The following is a 20,853-nucleotide window of genomic DNA, read 5'->3' on the forward strand; positions in this document are numbered from 1 at the left end:
TGATAAACTTCATTATATGCACCGAAAATTGATCCGTCAGAGTTGTTTTGTGCATTAAATACCCTCATTCTTATTCATTGTTGAAATGGTGCAATGGTGATATACATACATATATATATATATATACATATATATATATATATATACATACATATATATATATATATATATATATATATATATACATACATATATATATACATACATATATATACATATATATATATATGCATGTCTTTAAATTGGAAGTTTATGAAATGCAGGAAAATATTAGAAATGAAAGTTTGAATAATGTTTGGATTATGATATATTAACAACTTTTTTACAAGACATGTGTCGTCATTTTATTGGTTTGCTTGAATTTAATTTTAAAAAAGTAATTGAAACGGACCAATCACAAGTTACAATCTATGCGTTGTCAAAAAAAGTTGTTAAATTTTTTTTTCATAATGTTTTTTTTTTTGCAAATAATGATTAAGTTACTCGGTAATGGTTAGACAATCTACACAATAGTTTAAATACTTAGTTAAAAAGAGTGTTTGAATGGAAAACAAATGTTATAAATCATACTTTAGTTTTATATTAGTTCACTTAACCTGAGTTACATCAAATTCTTCCTTAACAACCTGTTAAGAAGTTTCACTAATCTTATACAAAAATTAGAACGAGTACAAATCATTCTTGGAATACAAGTTTATCAATCACTTATAGTTTCAACCCTAGTCAGTTTGACTAGAACAAGTTTAACGACTCTTGGTATCCACACTAGAGAATCTGTGTATAACATTTAACTCCACTGATTTAAACAATATAAATGTTTGAATTCACTTTTGAATATAACACAACATGTGCTTTTAATTTCTTATAAGACAAAAGAAAACTCTCTTGAAAAGGATATATGAATAATACAATGAACTTCTAAAAATTTGTAAAAGATCTTTCCATGGATAGTTTTAAAGAAATTAGCATAGAGAAAGATAGTGAGCATGTGGATCTTGATGGCTAAAATTCTTTTTCTTCTCTTTAGCACTTCCCTTTAAATAGGCATCTCCGAAAAAGATATGTTACTCATAGTTGTGAATTTCTTTTAAGTATGTAGACTTCATGATAGAGTCAGAAGTTATGTTGCTTTCTTACATAGCAATTGTGTTATGTACAAATGAGACAAGCAAAATGCATGTATAAAACATTCTTTGGATATCATTATGTCTCTATGCTCTCCTGATTCTGAGAAGGCTTTTGAATAAAGTTGATAATCTGCATAGAAAAAGACAACACAATATACAAAAAGTACTTGAATATACATGCATTTAAATCATTAGACAACCTAGCCATTTCATGTGTTAGATGACTTATGCGCTTAGGCATGATGCTTGGTATAATCCTTTGATGTTAGTCTGTTTTGAGTAACTTTTAAAAGATGTTTAGTTTTAGCAAAACTTGTATTTAAACACTTTGTCTTTTTGTTTAAACGTTATGATGATTAGACGCTCTGGTAGGAGGTCTACTGCGTTTAACGTTTTTTATGTATACCTTAGATGTCTTGTGATATTAGACGTTCTCATATCATTTAGTCATTTTTAAAGGTAATGTTTAACACATTTGATAGTTATCATAGATGATTTAACATTATTTCGTTTAGAAGTTATGTTAAACTTTAAAACAAGGTTTGCTTAAACGATCTTACCATCTCAAGGCAAGGAAATGTCGTAGGTAAAGAGATTGGTGAAGATTTGAGAATTGAAGAAATGAGTAAGGAAATTGAAATAGAAAAAGAGAGAGAAAGGGAGAAAGAGTGTGAGACTTACTGTGAAAAACTTATAGCAAAAAAATAAGAAGAGTGCTGCAAATCTTGAAGAATTGAGAGAAAAACAAAATGTAGAAAAAGATGAAGAGAGTGTACCTAGTCGAAAAGAAAAACTAGGGAGTGAAAAAGAAAGAGAGAAAAAGAGAGAAAAAAGAAAAAGGGAGAAAAGAATAAGAAGAAACCTGTTTGAAGATGATTGTCCTCTTGTCACTCACCTACCATATTCTCACAAACCAATAAGGAAGGACAAAGAAAGAGAATTTACAAAGTTTTTGGATATGATCAAGAAACAATAAATCAATACACCATTTACTGAAGTCATGGAGTAGGGAGGTTTCACACCACATACACATAAAAATCCACACTGGTAAGATATTGTCCGCTTTGGACCTAGCCCTCACGGATTTGCTTTTGGTATCACTCCAAAAGGCCTCTTAACAATGGAGGTATCTTATGTGTATATAAACTCATGTCCATCTCTTATTTTATCCGATGTGAGACTTTGTTTGTACCCAACATCCTCTCCTCAAACAAAGGACTACCTCCACCTCCCCTACAGCGGAAGTCTTTTCTTATCCTCGAGTACACCATGGTCATCACTTCTCATTCACAATCCATGGTCAAACACTGAGCATCTCTTGCTCTCCACCTCTCATGATTCACTTTCAGGCTATCTGCCACTGGCCACCTACTAGGGCTTCACCTGATCATGGAGGGACGTACTCGACTGAGCCCGGTCACAAGACCTGAACCATGGGCTCTGATACCATTTGTAGGGAGGTTCAACACACACATACATATACATATAGATCTATCTCTTATTTTATTCGATGTGGGACTTTGTTTGTACCCAACATTGGATAAAATAAGACTATTGGGAAAAACGTGACCCACACAAATAATAATACTCTTCATTCTCTGAGGTTACTTTTCATTGAAACTTGACAACCTTTAAATAGGTGCAAATAGGGCCTTGGGCCAAGTACAAATAATAAAAACTAACAATAGAATATCAACTAACTTAAAATAAAATCTACCTAATCTATCTCTATCTTATATCAATAAAATAAAATAACACTCTCCTAAATAAATGGAAAATCAAAACTACCTATATCTATTTTATCTTTATCAAAAATCTAATCAAATATTACTAAACCCAAGACTAATAAAATAAGATTTTAATGAATCCCTAAAATTTAAGTTTATCCCAACAAACTCCCCCATAAACTTAAATTCTTCCTTCCTTCATTCGACTTTTCATGTGCATCATCCCACTCCGGGTTTGCATCTTCTCTCAAAGATTTTTAGCTCTAGTTCATACAACCGGTTCTTCTTTGCTTTTACCTTGGTTGTTAGATGACCATGTTTATCCTTTAAATACAATACCTGGTCCTTCATAAAAACTGAATTACCTTTTTCAATTATCTTACTCATGCTTAAAATATTGCTCTTGAGCTTCGGAACATAGTAAACATCCCTAATCTCTCCAACTCGTCCATTCTTCTGCATATGTTGGATTGTTCCACGCCCTATCACGGCCACCTTGGAGTCATCTCTGAAAGACATAAATTTGGCCTCCACCTTGGTGAGTTTATGAAAAAAGTTCTCGTTTCCACAGATATGATTGCTTACCCAGTATCTAGATACCATACCGAGTTGGTAGAAATCTCATAGCCTTCATCTCTCCTTCATCTTCTTCTTCCCTATTTTTATCTGGTTCATGAACGCTATATGCTTTCTCTTCCTTTTCAAGAGTCGCCTTCTTCAGCTCCTTAAGCTCAACCCTCTGTTCATCTAGAAGCCTCCCTATCCGTTGAATCTCTTCATCTTTTTGTTTGAGTTCTTTCTCCTGGTTTTCCTTCTCCACAATTGTTGCATCATTTACCAATATCACTTCATCCATTATTGGGATTGGGCCCTCCATGTCCACTGCATCCGAGCTCTTTACCAGCAATAGTTCTTCTGCATCTTCAGTAATGAAATTAGTCTCCCCCTTTATCTCGGTCTTGCAATACTTTGCAATATGACCAAACTTGCCACAGTTGTAACACTTTGTTGACCTACACTCATTTGCATAGTGACCATACTTGCCACACTTAAAACACTCCACTCTTGACCGATCTCCTCGGCCTTTCCCTTGTCCTCGATCACACCAATTCTGCTGACCGGTTTGCTCTTCATCATTCTCAAAATTACCTCGGCCACGTCCACCTCGTCCTCGGCCTCCTCGTCCTCTGCCTCTAAGACCTCGGCTCTAAGTAATCCGAGTTTTATTCGAGTCAAATTGTACCTATAATGCTTGGTCGTCGGGTTCAACCTGATTATCCCAACTCCTTCTCCTTTGTTCGTGGGCTTCTAATGACCCAGCAAGTTCATCCACTGTGAGAACCGACAAGTCCTTCGATTCTTCGATGACACACACGATACTTTCGAAATCTTTTGTAAGAGATCTCAAAATTTTTCCCACAACCCGGCTAGATGACATTTGTTCTCCATTCTTACCGAGTTGGTTGGCCACCTTCTCCACCCGAGTTATGTACTCGGTTATATGATCTTTGGGCTTCATCTTCAACTGTTCAAACTCTTCTCTAAGAGCTTGTATTCGGACTTGTCTAACGCGGTTGTGACCTTTATACGCAACCTCCAATATCTCCCAGACTTCTTTTGTTGATTTGGCATTCGCTATATTTTCGAATCCCGACTCATCTACTGTATTGTAGATAAAATACATTGTTGACCCATCTCTTGCATGAGTTTTCTTCAACGCTGTCATTTGTGCCACCGTCTGATGTTCATCCTCATCAGGTTCAATATACCCATCTTCCACCATATCCCAAATGTCTTGGGATCTCAATAACGCCTTCACCTATAGGCACCAATTATCATAATTGGTTTTTCTCGTCAATTGTGGCATACTCATACCATTAACAACCTTTGTCATATCTCTCAAAAAATCAAGCACTCACTTTTTCTCTCACGATGTTTGACTATTTCCTCTCTCTTTTTCTCTCTCTCAGTACTCAGAGCATAAAGCTTTGATACCATTGTTGGAAAAAATGTGACCCACACAAATAATAATACTCTTCAGTTATCTGGGATTACTTTTCATTGAAACTTGACAACCTTTAAATAGGTGCAAATAGGACCTTGAGCCAAGTACAAATAATAAAAACTAACAATAGAATATCAACTAACTTAAAATAAAATCTACCTAATCTATCTTTATCTTATATCAATAAAATAAAATAATACTCTCCTAAATAAATGGAAAATCAAAACTATCTATATCTATTTTATCTTTATCAAAATCAAATCAAATATTACTAAACCCAAGACTAATAAAATAAGATTTTAATGAATTTCTAAAATTTAAGTTTATCCCATCAATGCTTAGCTATGCAAAGTTCATGAAAGACTTATTAACCAAAAAGAGACAAATCTTACAAGATAAAATTTTGGAACTAAAGACTGGATGTAGTGTAATTATTCAGAATTATTTTCGTAGAATCCTGTTGATCCAGGTAGCTTCACATTACTTGTAACTGTAAGATAACTGACAAGTGGAAAAGCTTTATTAGACCTTGGAGCAAGTATCAACCTTATGCCATTGTCAATGATAAAAAAGGATTGGTGATGTGGAGATTCTACTTTTACAAAGATGACACTCTAATTAGCTAATAGATCAATTAAACATTCTTGTGGAATTGGAGAAGACTTGCTGGGATAGACTTTGTGATAATGGACGTTAAGAAAGATATAGAAGTATCATTGATTCTTGGTAGACCATCCATGAAAACTACTAAAGTCATAATAGACATGGGCAATGACAATCTAAAGGTTCAAATACAAGACAAAAAATAAAACATTGATGTATTTAAGACTTAAAATATCTAGTTGAAAGAAAAGATTGTTTTAGAATAGATGTATTGAATAAGATCTGCATGGATAAGCTGTTTATCGAGCAGATCCTCTACAAAAAACTAATATTATGTATTTTCAAAATTTACAATATAATGTGCATAAATGAACTTTTTCTCCGTAATAAAATATAATTAAACACATATCTAATTTAATCCATAAATATTTTATATATATATATTCTATAAAATAATATAATAAATATATTACAATTTTTGTAAGAGCCTGAAAATGAAATGTTATTGGGCCCTACAGCCTGACCCAAGAAGCTAAGGGCACTAGGACCTCAGAAGAGGCCTCATTTTCCAGCTCTGAGTTCTTTTTCCAGTTTCCCTTTTCTCTCTCTAAACTCATCTCCATTTTTCTCCTTCTTGCTCTGCCTTTTCTCTACCCTTACACTCATTTGAACTGTTGAAATTTCAAATAGGTGGTGTTCTTTCGCTCACGGAGTTGAGAGCTTCCCTTCTATCCGATTAGATTTTCATTTGGACGGGTAAGTCAGTTTCTCCACTTTTCTTGAACTTAGGGCATGCAACATTACTGGTTGCATGATGCTCCTTTTGATTCTATGTCTATTCTAGCTCTAAGAGTTGTTTCCATCACCATTTAGGTGGTTATAGGACACTGTTTGGGTTTTCGCTGTGAAGACACAGTTAAGGCACTCTAGTTAACTACACTGCTCAACTTCAAGGTAAGGGGAGCTAATTATTTTTTTGTATGAATTTATTTTATAAAAATATATGCATATGAATGTTGAACTGGTGTGCTCTTGTGAAATTGTTTTATGACTTTTATTGTATTGGGTGTTATAACTGAAATTGTGAAATTGTGCATGTTGTGATGTGATGAATTTAATCTGTTTTGAATGAGTTTGTTGGTTGAAATTGATCTTGTTGGAAGGTCTGGAGTAAGGGTTCTCTAATAGCATGTATATGAGTATTAAATAGATGTATAGGTAATGTTTGAGGTTGTTGTGAGAGGAAGTGAAAATATTAAAATTAGGCATTTCAGATTTAGAGCATAAGAGAACATGGTAGATAATTTAAATAAATTAATTGTTAATTGTTGAGAGCCTTTCTTTGTTGATAGGATAGAGGAACCTTAAAAACCTGAGTTGGCACATCCCTGATCATAGAACAGCCCTGGCCTGGTCCAGTCAGTTGTGACTAGTCATATGTGCTGGCGTCGAAGGTGAGTTTGATGCGTTCAGACATCTGGGTCCTCTTCGGTGACCAATTGGAATAAAGAAAGATCTCTACTAGGATGAAAATAAAATAAAACAAGTTGATTGTAGATGCATAAAGTTATCATGTGTTAATTTCTAGTCAATTATAATTTTAGGAAATCAGTTACTGTGTGTTTAGAATTTAAAGTAAGGATTATGTATATATAAATATATATATATATATATATATATATGATACATAAGTGAAGGTTATAAATATATATTTTTATATTATATTAAACTAATATATATTTATAACCTTCACTTAATATAATATAAAAATATATATTTATAACCTTCACTTATGTATCATATATATATATATATATATATATATATATATATATATATATATATATAAATAATAAAGTAAGGATAGTTGTTTTTTATATTGAAACGTGAGTGTTAATCAATAATTATATTACTTGTAGGTATGTATAAATTGATGCATTTTATGAGCTGTTATGGGTTAGTTTGAGCTGTTTGGTTCTTGGTATTGATTAACTTAGATTTAATTGTTGAGATTGTGTATATGTTGATTGTGGCAGAAAGTATATGATTACAAAGTGATGAAAGTATGATCCAAGTTATAAATCAAGTTCCATGTGTGTAGGATCTTTTGGTGAGATCCTTAGTGTTTTAGAATGAAAGTAGGAGCTCAGTCTTGGGGGTCATTCTGAAACTCCAATGGCTAATCATACTCAAGTAGAGGGATTAATCCATGTGGTGAGGAGTAGCAGGAGGTCTTAGTCTTGGGGGCTTCTAGTATGCCTCAAGGCCCGGAACATGCTAACCTCGTGAGTGTGGCAGGGTGGGGAACCCAAGTTTCATAAGTCACCACGAGTGCAGGACCCGCCATAGCTCGACTATTCTAAAGTTCGGACGAGTCAAGTCTAGAAGATAACATGCTAGGATGTATGCCTTAAACTGCTTTGATTTAAGTTAACTCTTGTATGTTATGTGCTTGATATGATGCGTGCTTTTATATAATTAGCTCACCCTTGCTTGTTTGTGTGCTTGTTGTATGTGTTTTCTTTTGCAATGATCATCCACTTGGATGTGAGCAGAGGAAGGTGAGGTTTCTTTGGAGGCAACATTGGAGAGAAATGAAGATGATGCTGCAGCTTAGACTCACTAGGAATTCTTAGTTCTCTTATGTCATTTTGAAGAACCTTGTTATGTTTTAAGTTTCAAATTCTGGACATATTTTGGAATACTCTAGTGCTTGAAGTTTTAATTTCTTAGTAAATTCTTGAAGGCTGTAATCCTATAATACTTTAAGTACATCTCTTAACAATTTTCTAATATTATAAATTGGTGATGTCTTTGTATATATATCTGCTATATATTTGGGATGTCACAATTTTCTCATAATAATTACAAAATATATAGAATAAGATCATTTAAATTTACTTTTTGATGGATATATTAAAAAATACAAAAGTTCTAATATATTTTTGTTTTGTCATCATAATCAATAAAGACTGTTTCAATTTTTTTACATGTGGTTAACTTTGATTATTAAAAACAAATAAAAAATAAAAAATATTTATTTTGGATCAAAATAGAAATGTTATTATTCTTAACTATTAAATTTATTTTCAAAGATAAATTATATATTATGGAAAATATTGAAACTAATACATGATATTTGTTTTACATAAATAATTTATTTGGTTTAATCATTTCCAAACTTAATTTAATTTGTTATAAAATTTTTTAATTATAATTTAAATTAATATAAGTAAGCATTTCAATAATATTTTATTCGTAATAAGTATTATTATTTTAATTCAAAAGTTAGATATAAAATGAATTAATTTTATAAATTATAAAAGTTATTTATATTATTAAATATTAAACTTTGCTATAAAAGAAAACATGTGCATTGCATTTATAACTGTTAATGAAGAAAATAAGATCATTATACCTTTTACAAATATTTCATTAATTATAATAAATAAAATTTATTTACCATTTCTTATTGGCAATAAATAAAATAAATAAATAAATAAACGCCAAAAAAGTTTTAAGGAGGAGTTTTGTTGTAAGAAGAACCGGTAAGTAGGGGTGAAAATTTTATTCGCAAACACGAATATTTGTGGATAAAATATGCGAATAACGGATAGTGGGTATTTTAATATTCATATATAAATAGGTGGGGTACGAGTAGTATACTACTCGCCCCACAGGTATCCCTTACTCGCAAAAAATTAAAAAGTTTAATAATTTATATATCTTTTAATTAAAAATAAAATAATATAATATTTTATTAGATTACATTTAATTAAAATTAAAATTTAATTTATATTATATTATATATATTTTTAATTTTATTTAAGTTTTATTTTAAGAATATATTAAATATATCCAGCGAGTTTTAAAGTACTGCGAATATTTTTCAAGCAGTTAAGCGGATACAAATTTATCTAACGGATCTGGTTGCTGATAGTCACTGCCGTGCCCGGCCCGTTGCCATCCTAGGCATCACTTTCTCAGCAGGAGCCACCCACAAAACTGCGTCTTAAAGAAATCAAAGGCAGAACAGGGAATGGAGGAAAACAATCTCTCCTCCTTTCCCAGAAACCCTGGCGCAACTTTGGAGCAGTGCCAAAGCATGATTCATAAGAGTCTCCTTTGTATGTATTCATCAAATGTCAACACTCTCTGTTCTTAAACTCCAATTGCTCACTCTCTTTACAAAACCACTTAAAAAAGAAGAAAACTTCTAATTTATATTATGTTGCGGATTCATTTGATTTGATTATTTCAGACATTTCTCAGCTCCGCAGGTGAGGTTCTTGATGGAACAGTTGGAGAAAGCCGGGTGTCTCGTAGGGGATAATTTCATCAAAGCTGTTAAATGCAACGAGACCGGAATAGCCGGTGGTTACACTAAGGGTAAAGGGGTACTTGTCTCTTTCTCTCTTGGGAGTTTGGCTTCTACATGTTATATTATACATGCAATTTAAATTGTGTTTATTCAATGAATGATGCATCACACGCTCTTTTGAATATACTCTTCACTGTTGGCCAGAAATTTATTGGATGTTACAACTTTTTACAGGGTCAAAGTTCTCTCATTTTATTTAGGTGATTTTTCTGGTGTAGTAGCTTAAAAAACCAAGTTACACAATTAAACTAAGTTGCTATAAGATATAATGCTTGAATAATTATACAATGGCATAATCAAGGTTTTCTTTTGTTGATAACCTTAATTAGGGTTTTCTTTATTAACATGAACAATGATTTTTAGTTTATTATGAGCAATTATTTTGTTTAACATCAACAAATATTATTTTAAGTTGATATTCTTTTTTGTTGTTCTCAACAACATTGATTAGAAAGTGTGTGAGGTTATTTCTCAACCAACATTAATCAAATTTTTTCTTGACCAATATTAACACAACAATTTCTGGATTGATGTCAACTAGGATGTTTTTTTCAATGCCAATTAGACTTTTTTTTCGAGTAATATAAGTTAGAGTTATTTCTTGGTGGATGATTTTTAGGTTTTTCACAACCAATGTCGGTGGGGTTATTCTTCAGTGCATGTCAACAAATTTTTTCTGTTGAGGTCTTTATTGGTTATTTTTTCTCAATGTTTGAATGGTTGAAGTAGTAATTTTCATATTTGATATTTTTGGAGTTGGTGGTATTTCAAATACTCTATTCAATTAAGATTGAATATATTTGAATTTCCTTATTCAACAAAAAAGGATCTACAAAGTTAAACAATTTGAAATGAAAGGAAGTCCAAATTCAATGTATTTGAATTTCTTTAAATTTTAAAATTCCCTATCCAAACAGAGAATTATGTTAATTATCACACAATTCAACAATTTTTAGCTATATGACAATCCATGATCAGATGACAATTAAAAAATATAAAATCGATAATATTATGCTTGATTGTGATATTATGAGCATTGCAATGGGATACCATCCTTTTATTACACTGGTGTGACTTTGTCTCAGATAGTTGTGTGCTGCAACGAGATGGAATCTCAAGATGATGTTGACCAGGTGTTAAAGCATGAACTTATTCATGTATTTGATGACTGTCGTGCAGCAAACTTGGATTGGACAAAATGTGCTCACCATGCTTGTAGCGAGGTTCCTATCTAACAATGTGCCCCTTATCCATCTAATGATTTTGATGGAGTACCTGCAATTAATTTTTCTCAATGATTATGTGAAACAGATCAGAGCTGGTCATCTAAGTGGTGATTGCCATTTCAAACGGGAACTTCTTAGATTAACTTCCTTGAAAATTCGAGGGCATGAACAAGTGCGTTGATTCTTTCCTTTCTCAGTATATACGAAACAATACTTTTATTTTCAGTGATACATGTAGGATCTTATATTTGATTTTTTTTTCTCCTTTCCCTTTTACTATCTAAAGATTGATAGTGTAAAGGATAAATTATTCATAAAAAGACTTGGTCTCAGTTTTTCAATTATTATTTGAGTCATCCATTAGTACTTTTGAACATCAACCACGAAGCAACTTCTTTATCCTCATCTTTGACAAAAGAAAAAAAAAATTCTTTTTAGGATAAGGATTCCACTGTAACAAAATGAAGAACAAAGAAAAAATGAAGCAATGCTAGAATGGCACGCCCATTAGAAAGACCACGTGACTTGAGTGCGAAATGCCTTAGTTTTATTCTAAATCAAATGTTGATTCAATGAAATCTCCTTTAAGATTTATATATATATGAGCTAATTCCAATTGAATAGATGGATTGCACATTGCGAAAAGGCTTCGGTTTTTTACCACCACCAAAGTGCCTAATAAATTAATGAATTCAACAAGGAAACATCAGCAGATCAATGCTTAGTTTGAGCTTGCACCATGCATATCACACATAAAGGGAAATAAGTTTGCTTGGCCTTCAAACCTGCAAACTGTCATCAATATGATAGGTACCAGAAATAAGAAAGCACAGTACAACTGAATAATCACTTTATTAGTAAAGAAAACAGGACTGTATCATAATGATATCAGTGCCTGAATCAGGAAAGAAAATACAGAGCAGTAAGACAAGTGGAAAGTATCTCTAGTGTGGGTTCTCCAAGTACTTGGAAACTTATTAAATAATGGGAGATGCTTAGTAAAGTGAAATAAGTTTGCTTGGCCTTCAAACCTGCAGAGTGTCATCAATATGATAGGTACCAGAAATAAGAAAGCACAGTACAACTGAATAATCACTTTATTAGTAAAGAAAACAGGACTGTATCATAATGATATCGGTGCCTGAATCAGGAAAGAAAATACAGAGCAGTAAGACAAGTGGAAAGTATCTCTAGTGTGGGTTCTCCAAGTACTTGGATACTTATTAAATAATGGGAGATGCTTAGTAAAGTATTTATGTATTTGTTTCTCCCATTTAATAGCTTTCTTTTTAGGGTGGCTTCCCCAAGTGCTTGGATATTTTGTTAAAGGTTTTTGGACCAAAGGGAAGCTGTGTCTATTCATAATTAACTATTTTATGGAGAGAGAAGTTGTTATGGGAGAGAGAATGTTACTGGAGAGGAATCGAAATTCTGTGTGATATAGTGGAATGGGGGATTGATTGGAGTTTAATGATATTCTGCCTTAGGGGAGGTTTCCTCTCATTCATCTTTTTATTTTCCTTCTTTTCCTTTTTGATCTGGTGGGAATTATCTTGACCCCAATGATTTGAGTTCATCTTATGTTTTTAAGAGTGCAAGGTGTTCGAGTTAATGTTGCTTAAGAAAGCTACAAGCAAGATTTCCACTGGATTAAGTTAAGAAAGAGGTTATCTATATGTGAAGGTACACTTTCAAGAGCTCAAGGAAGAAGTAGATGATTCAATTGAAACAAGAAATTAAGTCAATAAATGAACAATAAAGGGAGGAAGCAATAAAGACTTGATAATAAAAGAACATGAATTAAAGAAGTGAAAAGAATAGAAGGGGATAGGGACTGGGAAGGAGGCACGCCACTTGGAGGATGGACCAACCCAAAAGGAGTGGTAGTTGCCTCTACTTAAACCAAGGTTCAAGATAAGACTAAGAGCTAGAATACTCTAAGTTGGGTGCCAATTTTTGCAAAAACCATATCTCATTCTCTTCCAAGGCTCGTATATCATTAGATATCTTGGCAGCGGGATGTTGACAAGTTTACGTTACAGAAAATGGTACCATTTTAGTGTTATATAGATATTATAGTGATTTAGGTGCTGAACAACTAATAGAGAAGAAAAACTTTGAATAGTATGATATTATCGATGATGATGTGTTACAGTTAACCCTTATTTATTATACTAGTAATAGATTCCTAATCCTATGAAATATATTGAGATAATTTTTCACATACTCTAAACATTTACTAGGATAAATAGAAGCATGGTTTCTCTTATCTTGGTGATTTTGGTTTATGTGCAAAAGTTGAGTGAATGATTGGTGGAACTTGTTCTTACACCTGCTTTATATATGAGGATTAGGTGGACATTAATTCATATCATAAATGCTGACTATTAATATTATAACTTGGTATATGATAGTTCGTTTTTTGAAAGACCAAAGCAACCATTGGTCTGTAAATTATGATAGACTGTTTTTGTAGCTCAAATTAGAAACATAGCATAAATTGCTACACATTGGACTTTTTGCTAATAATTTTACCGCATTCATCAGAAAAATGAATAAAAACAGAATAAACCAACTCTAGGCTATTGCTCTCATTGATTAGATATATCATATATTTTATACTTACTCGTGATTGACTTTTGAACTGAAAAATGAAATGTTTCAAGGGTAGTAGTTGAAGTCTTTTTTAGTTTATTCTCCTATTGCTTTGCTAGTAACACTATATGCGTGGTCTGCAATTGAATTTTCTCCTTGCTTTTCAAGAGTTTAGACACTGTTTCTGTTACTTGATGAGTGCTGAACCAATGCAATGTAACTTGAAGGAATGCATCAGAAGAAGAGTTATGAAATCATTGTCTGCAAATCCTTATTGCTCTGGTGTGGCAAAGGCTGCTGTGGAATCTGTATGGGATGTTTGCTATAATGATACAGAGCCTTATGACCGAACTCTGTAAAAACTGCATGATTATAACTGGTATTTACTATACCTGCGTTGGGTACCATTTTGGGCTTGGAACTTTTAAGGTGATGATGGCAAATTCAAATATAAGAATGAAGTTTAGCCAGCCAATTCAATGAGAGTTGCACTGGTTCATATTTAAAAACTTAATTGTAGTCTATATGCACTGTCATTTATAGATAAATGATTTCTGTAATAATGTTAGAAGTCAACCTATTAACAAGTTAATCGAGTGTACAAGTCCCGTAGAAACTGAGTATTGAGATGAAAATACGTGCTCAGATATTGAGCTACGAATATATGAAAAAAAATTCAAGCTTGTTCACAAGGGAAATGTTAACATGTTACCACATTGATAGTTACAAAATTACCACTGATGTATTTATTTTAAAATTTTATAATAAAAGCTGTGAAAATGGAAGTAAAAAATAACATAGCATCTTTCTAAATATTGAACATAAATAAAAATTTAATAAAAAACTCAAGTAGTTTTAGAAAAAATTAATTCATATCCCACTTATACGTTGGGCCTTTTATTTTTATTTATGAACAATTTTGAAAGATTGCTGCACCTCCAAATATTTCAACTTGGATCCAATGGAGGGTGATAAAATGATTTATTGTTCCTATCTTTTTCACTTGGTCTTTTTCCAACATTGACTTGCATCCATTCTACCCCTTCCTCTTTTAGTTTTTGTTTCAGAAATTGCCTTAGGCATACATTGTCTTGCCCTCTTGATTGAAGAGATTGATTTTTGTAACTATTTTTTTTATTAGTGTATGTTTATTGAAAAATAGATTTAGAATTGCTTGTATTCTTTTTTATTTTCTGCAATGCACAATCTGGTATATAGTTTGGAATTTACAAATTTGAATTACAAATTTTGTATACTTTAATTTTATATTTTAGAATATACTTTATAGAATATTTGAGGTTTAAATCATCGGATGGTCCTCGTATTTGTTGGAGAATCTCAAGTGAGTCATTGTTTTTTCAACGGTCTTAATTGGGTCCATATACTTGTAAAACTGAACCAATTAAGTCTTGTCTGTTAAGTTTTCACAGACGACGTTAAATTGAGATGATGTGTTTATGTTCATGTGCATTGTTTGATTATGTGAAATTTTTATTTAAATTAAAGGATTATGACATGGCAAAATTGAAAAGGGAATTAAGGATTTGGAAACCACCCGCGTTCTTCATCCATTTGGATCATCCATTTGGAGATGACTCTGTACTCGTTCATCTTCCATTTGGTTTTTCTTCCCATAGGGGCTTTTCCTTTGTAGAACACCATGGATTTCTTCAACCCAATGGCTCTGTTAAAAAAAATTGTGTGATATTTAGGTTGCAAGGTAAGGTGGCTATTATCACCGGCGGGAATAAGAGCGAAAGTAGTGAGGATATTCGTGGAAAACGGAGCATTTGTGGTCATAGCATACATAAAGGACCAACTGGGTCATAGTTTGGCAACTTCGTTTGGCTCATACAAAGTGAGTTATCAGCACTGTGACGTGAGAGACGAGAATGAAGTTGCAGAAACAGTGGAATTCACAGTAGAGAAATATAACAGCTTAGACATCATGTTCAACAATGCTAGCATCACATGATTTTATTCATTCATACTAGATTTGGATCTCAACGAATTTGACAACATCATGGCCATTAACGTTCGTGGGGTAGCCGCAACCATCAATCATCAACCCCAATAAAAAAAACATATTGAATAACTAGATTCAGTGACTCACAAATACACCAAAATATATATCCCCATGTGAATGAATAGTTTAATTTCAAATATTCTCTGAATAATCAGAAGCATTTTTCGGAAAGGGTTAGAGAGATTGAAAACCGGAAGACAAAGGGAATTTCGATAGCAAAAAATCAAACTTCCCTTATTGAAGATAATTGAAAAGATCTCAACTTTACATGTTCATCTCACAGACTCTCCAACAAGAAGAACTTGGGAATACATAACATGTTAGGAATTTTCCACATTAGAAAAAAAAATGCGAGAACATTTCCCTTGATAGATTAAAAATTGAAGTACATTTTTTTTTGCTTTTCTGCAAGAAAGCCTCCACAGGCTTGGGTGAATGCCAAAAATCACATAGTCCAAGCAATGGACACAAAGTTGGTCACCCCTCTAGACTTTTGCAAAGAACGTCCAAAAGAACACGATTAGTTTCCAAATCCCTAATTCCCTTTTCAATTTTGCCATGTCATAATCCTTTAAATTAAATAAAAATTCCACATAATCAAACAATGCACATCAGCATAAACACGTCATCACAGTTTAACGTCGTCTGTGAAAACTTAATGGACAAGGCTTAATTGGCTCAATTTTACAAGTATATGGACCCAATTGAGACCGTTAAAAAAACAAGGACCCACTTGAGATTCTCCAACAAATACGATGACCATCCAACGGTTTAAACCAATATTTGATTTGTAACTCTATGGATGCGTACAAATTGTAGAGTAAATTGTGCATGCAATATATATGTCTTTCTTATCACTTTTGTTGTTTTTGAACGTTGAACATTTAATGTCATTTAATGTTTGCTCAGAACAATTTTTTGATTTCCTACCGTTAGGTAGCTTTTTACAGTTAAACTTTTTTTTAAAGATACCAAGCATTGTATAAATACTTCATCGTTGAACGAAGTATTGTTTAAGCTCATGGTATCGTTTAGTCAAGTAAAAACTTCTTTTGGTTTTGTATCTTTTTAGGTAGATAATGTTTAGTTTATTAAAGCTTTCTTTTCATATTTTAATAATTAAAGTCTTTTAATGTGTTTTGTTAGAGACATCGTCTTGACTGTTTTGGTTTTCGAAAGTTATGCTAAATGTCTCTTTTAAGTATGATAAGCATCAAGCATTTCACTTCAACTCTTATAAACACTTTAGGCACAATAGCATTTAGCTATGCATCTTAGTGTTTGAGCCTAGATGTTTTTCTATTACCTAAAATCCTAAATGTTTTCCTAAGCTTTTTTATGTTGTGGATTCTAGTTCTAAGTCTTTGTGTATGTTTTCTATGTTTGGGGATTCTGGTTCTAGGTCTTGTGTTTTCACCCTAAGTTGTTTTCAAATTATTATCTCGCTTTAATGTTATTTGATTAAACTTCAAAACATGAGAGCGTTTAGGCACATAGACAATTTTGTCTTAACAATGTATTTTAAGTTAATGAATATTTTATAAACTACCTCTGACATCATGAACAGGGTGTTACAATTTCAAGCTTAGGTCTTCAAACAAGTAAACTGGTCTCCACATATTGCAAAATGAATTTATAAAATTCAGGGAAAGCCTAGCGATTGCCACTCTCACATCACTAGTGCAGCGAAGGGAAACGACAACTGTTATTTTTGACAATGTGTTTCGATTTTCGAACCGAGACATATACCGGTGAGGTAAAAAGTTGGGGAATTTTGGCCTTAATTCAAACCAAGGTAATAACATGGGCTTATGGCAGCGGTTCAAGCTAGAACAAATGTTAAAGTCTTTTGTTTTTTTTAAAAAAAAAATCACGTGCAGTCTAAACTGCCAACCCAAGCCAAAAATACATCATTGGGCTACTGGCCCAAAAGGTTCACTCCAAGTCTGCCAAAACGGAGTTGTCAACGCCAACCACCTTGACACCCATGGCCACCACCATCAACGCCTTCCTCGCCACCACTCGCGCAACTAAAGAACAACCCAAAATCAAATAACGAATGGGAAACCCCAAATTAAGAGACCAAACCCATATCTCAGCCATCGATCTTAACCAAAATTACAAGATTAAAACACCATACATAACAGGAAAGACCCTAAATTCAATTTGAATGAAACCTTACATCTCAAATCACAAAAGAAATTAGATCATCAGTTCATCATAACAAAAACCCCCAAAATTGAAGAACAACCTAAACCCTAAATCGCAGAATCAGCACCACCAAAATCACAGTGCCGTTTTTTACGTTGTCATCACCGGATACTCAGTCCTTCACCCTCGTCGTCGCCGGAGGTCACTTGCGACACGTCGCCATCGTCTTCTCTCACCACCGCGACGCCGTTGGCACCTAGGCTCGGTCAGAACCGAACATGCGTTTGCTTCGAAGGAGGAAAGCTTATGCGATTCCACCACCACGAGAACGCCCACTAAGACACTGGAAAAGAAAACCCTCCCTACGACGCTTGAACCAACACGAAAGAAAAGGAGGGAAAATGGGAAGAAGAGAGTGGCGCTACCTTCTCTTGCATCGCGAGCCAGAAAAAGAAAGAGAAAAGGATAAGGTCTACCAGCGCAACGAAAGGACCCTGAAAGTCCACCACGAACCGCCATCAAAGGCGAGAACACGCTTGAGTCACACTTGCGTAGTGCCGCCATTCTCGTCGTCGTGAAGAAAAAGAGGAAGAAGTTGGTTTCTCGCACTAACGGGAATAGAGAAGAGAATGGGGAAGAGTTTTCTGATTAGGGTTCTTAGTCTGAACCCATTTAGAAAAAAATTCGAAATAAAAAATAACCTATGAAAGGATATGGCCTCGGTTCCCTGCCTAATTGAGGCCTATTCTATTAAAAAAAATTCAAATTTGATTTGAAATGACAATTTTGAAATTTTTTTCAACTTTTTCGCCTCGGTTCCCCCTTAGAATCGAGGCCAAATCTATGACGGTCTGACTGCATCCTATATGACAACAGACTACAGATGTGGAATGTCAGAGTCTTGTAGGGATTTTTGGCCTCAGTTCTACAGACAACCAAGGCCATATACCATATATGGCATCGGTTCTAAAACAACCAAGGCCTATATTGTCAAGAAAATTTCAAAAATGCCACCGTTTTATGTTTCGGTTTCTGGTGAACTGAGGCATAACAGGCGTGGTAATATCTCTTTTTTTTACTAATGCATCCACAATCATTGGATCATCTTAGATCCAATGAACCTATCTAGGTGATATTATAATATTGCAAAGTTTTGGAACGTTTTACAACATTCATATTCTTTTATTAATTGGCAAATGATAATATTTTTATTAGGTAGCAACGTTAATCATTTATGATTTTTTAATTTCTTTTATTTAATTGATTTTTTTCTAGCTCTATAAATAGAGAGTTCTTCCCTTGTTCCAAAACAAAAGAAAAATCAATCTTCTTTTATTCTCCTTTCTTCTTAGTTTCATCTTCTTTTCTTTTTCTAAAAATATTCTGGCTTATTTTTATACTCTTTTTAGAGATTCTTGCTAGTTATAAGATCCTGAGAAATTTTGAGAAATTCTTATTATATTCTGGGAGCTTGCACAATACATCATGGTTAAGTCATTAAGGACAATGAATCTACATGTTTCAAGAAATATTGTTTGGTACGCTTTTATCTATCACACTTCCTAATAAAGTAATCGTCAAATCATCATAACCCTAATTTCAACAACACCCAAGGTCAGATATTCTAGTCTCTTCGTCTCTTTGGTCCTTGAGACTAGAGGACTACTATACCATAGAGCCCAATAAATCAAGAAAGGAAATTTCTCTTGCAAAAAGAGGCTTTTGGCCAAAACACCTCAAGCTTGGGGCCTAACGTGTAATCTGACAATGTGTATCATGACATCATGAAGGCGAGGTAACCTTGACATACCAACCATTAAGGGGTAGTGTGACCTCGACGCCCCAATGTAAATAATGTTGCTTTATTAGAAACAGTATATGGCATTAAAAGAGGATAAAAGGCAACTAATCATCGATTAGGCAATCCTAAACCAGGACAAAATCCCATGTAAATATTATAAATAGGCATTATTCACTATGTATGAGATCTGATCCAATTTGTTGAATTTATTTCTTCTTATTATTGTTGACTTGAGCATTAGACCGACTTTGGAGGCTCCCCTATTGAAGACCAACGAGATCAAATGAAGAAAGAACACTCAAAAAGATTAACTGAAGGAATATCGACTATGAAGAACAGGATGCAAAAAGAAGTCGACAAATATACATGTGTATTTGACGAGTGCATCTGGGTCTTGTAAGACCATTACTTGTACATAAAAATCATCTTATATAATACTTTTATAACTGTTTGGTAACATTTTTATTCATAAATAAAATTCATACATTCAATTATTAACTTTCAATTTATTCATTATTTAAAAACTATTTAATCATAAAATATTATATCATAAATTATTTTATTTCAATATCATTGTTTAATCAATAAAATATATAATTTAAAGGGTTAAATATGTTTCTGGTTTTTAATTTTTGGATGCAAAATTGGAGTTAGTCAATGTTTTAAACTTTAATAGATTTTGGTTCTCAAACTTTTAAAAATAAATTAATATAATCTTCTAATGTTAATTTTTGTATTAAACGACTTTCAAACTAATATTTGAACATGTTTAAAACAGTATAAATAACTCAAACACTAACCTAAAACTCTGCTTACACATCCAAAAAAATTTAACATAAGTTGAAAAAAATATACTTATTCATTTTTAATTTAAAAGACCAAAACAATATTTAACCCTTATTTAAATGTCAAAGTATCCATAAACATAATAAAATTTTCAAACTACATAGCTTAGTTTACAACAAAATTAATATTTTAATTATTTAATAAATAATTATACTGTAATTGATAAACGAACATACTTCTTTTCTTTTTATCACTGTTTCTTTAAAAGTTTATAGCATTTCTGACAAATATTCATTGATATTTTTTATTACTTAAAACCAATTTGATGTTTGTTTAAAACAAAATATATATATATATATATATATATATATGGGTTTGCTAACGCACGTACGCCTGTTTTTCAGTTGGTACATTTTAGCAATGTG

At 32.7% G+C, this 20,853-nt stretch overlaps 1 protein-coding gene across 4 annotated transcripts; it reads left to right on the forward strand.

Moving 5' to 3' along the window:
• The first annotated feature begins 9,352 nt into the window (after nucleotides 1-9,352).
• LOC108327065 (mitochondrial inner membrane protease ATP23) lies at nucleotides 9,353-14,224 on the forward strand. 4 transcript variants are annotated; one of them, XM_017560761.2, is made up of 5 exons: nucleotides 9,353-9,589; nucleotides 9,735-9,859; nucleotides 10,929-11,066; nucleotides 11,155-11,241; nucleotides 13,892-14,224. In XM_017560761.2, exons 1-5 carry the CDS (start codon nucleotides 9,502-9,504, stop codon nucleotides 14,021-14,023), a joined length of 570 nt encoding a protein of 189 aa, XP_017416250.1. In that variant the 5' UTR covers nucleotides 9,353-9,501; the 3' UTR covers nucleotides 14,024-14,224. The 4 variants fall into 4 exon arrangements, with proteins under 4 accessions (XP_017416250.1, XP_052729525.1, XP_052729526.1 ...); XM_052873565.1 differs by having other exon boundaries at nucleotides 13,903-14,224; XM_052873566.1 differs by having other exon boundaries at nucleotides 9,735-9,851; nucleotides 11,023-11,066.
• Nucleotides 14,225-20,853: the final 6,629 nt, after the last annotated feature.

This window comes from Vigna angularis, chromosome 2 (assembly GCF_016808095.1).
Source record: "Vigna angularis cultivar LongXiaoDou No.4 chromosome 2, ASM1680809v1, whole genome shotgun sequence".
In the NCBI taxonomy this organism is placed as follows: Eukaryota; Viridiplantae; Streptophyta; class Magnoliopsida; order Fabales; family Fabaceae; genus Vigna; species Vigna angularis.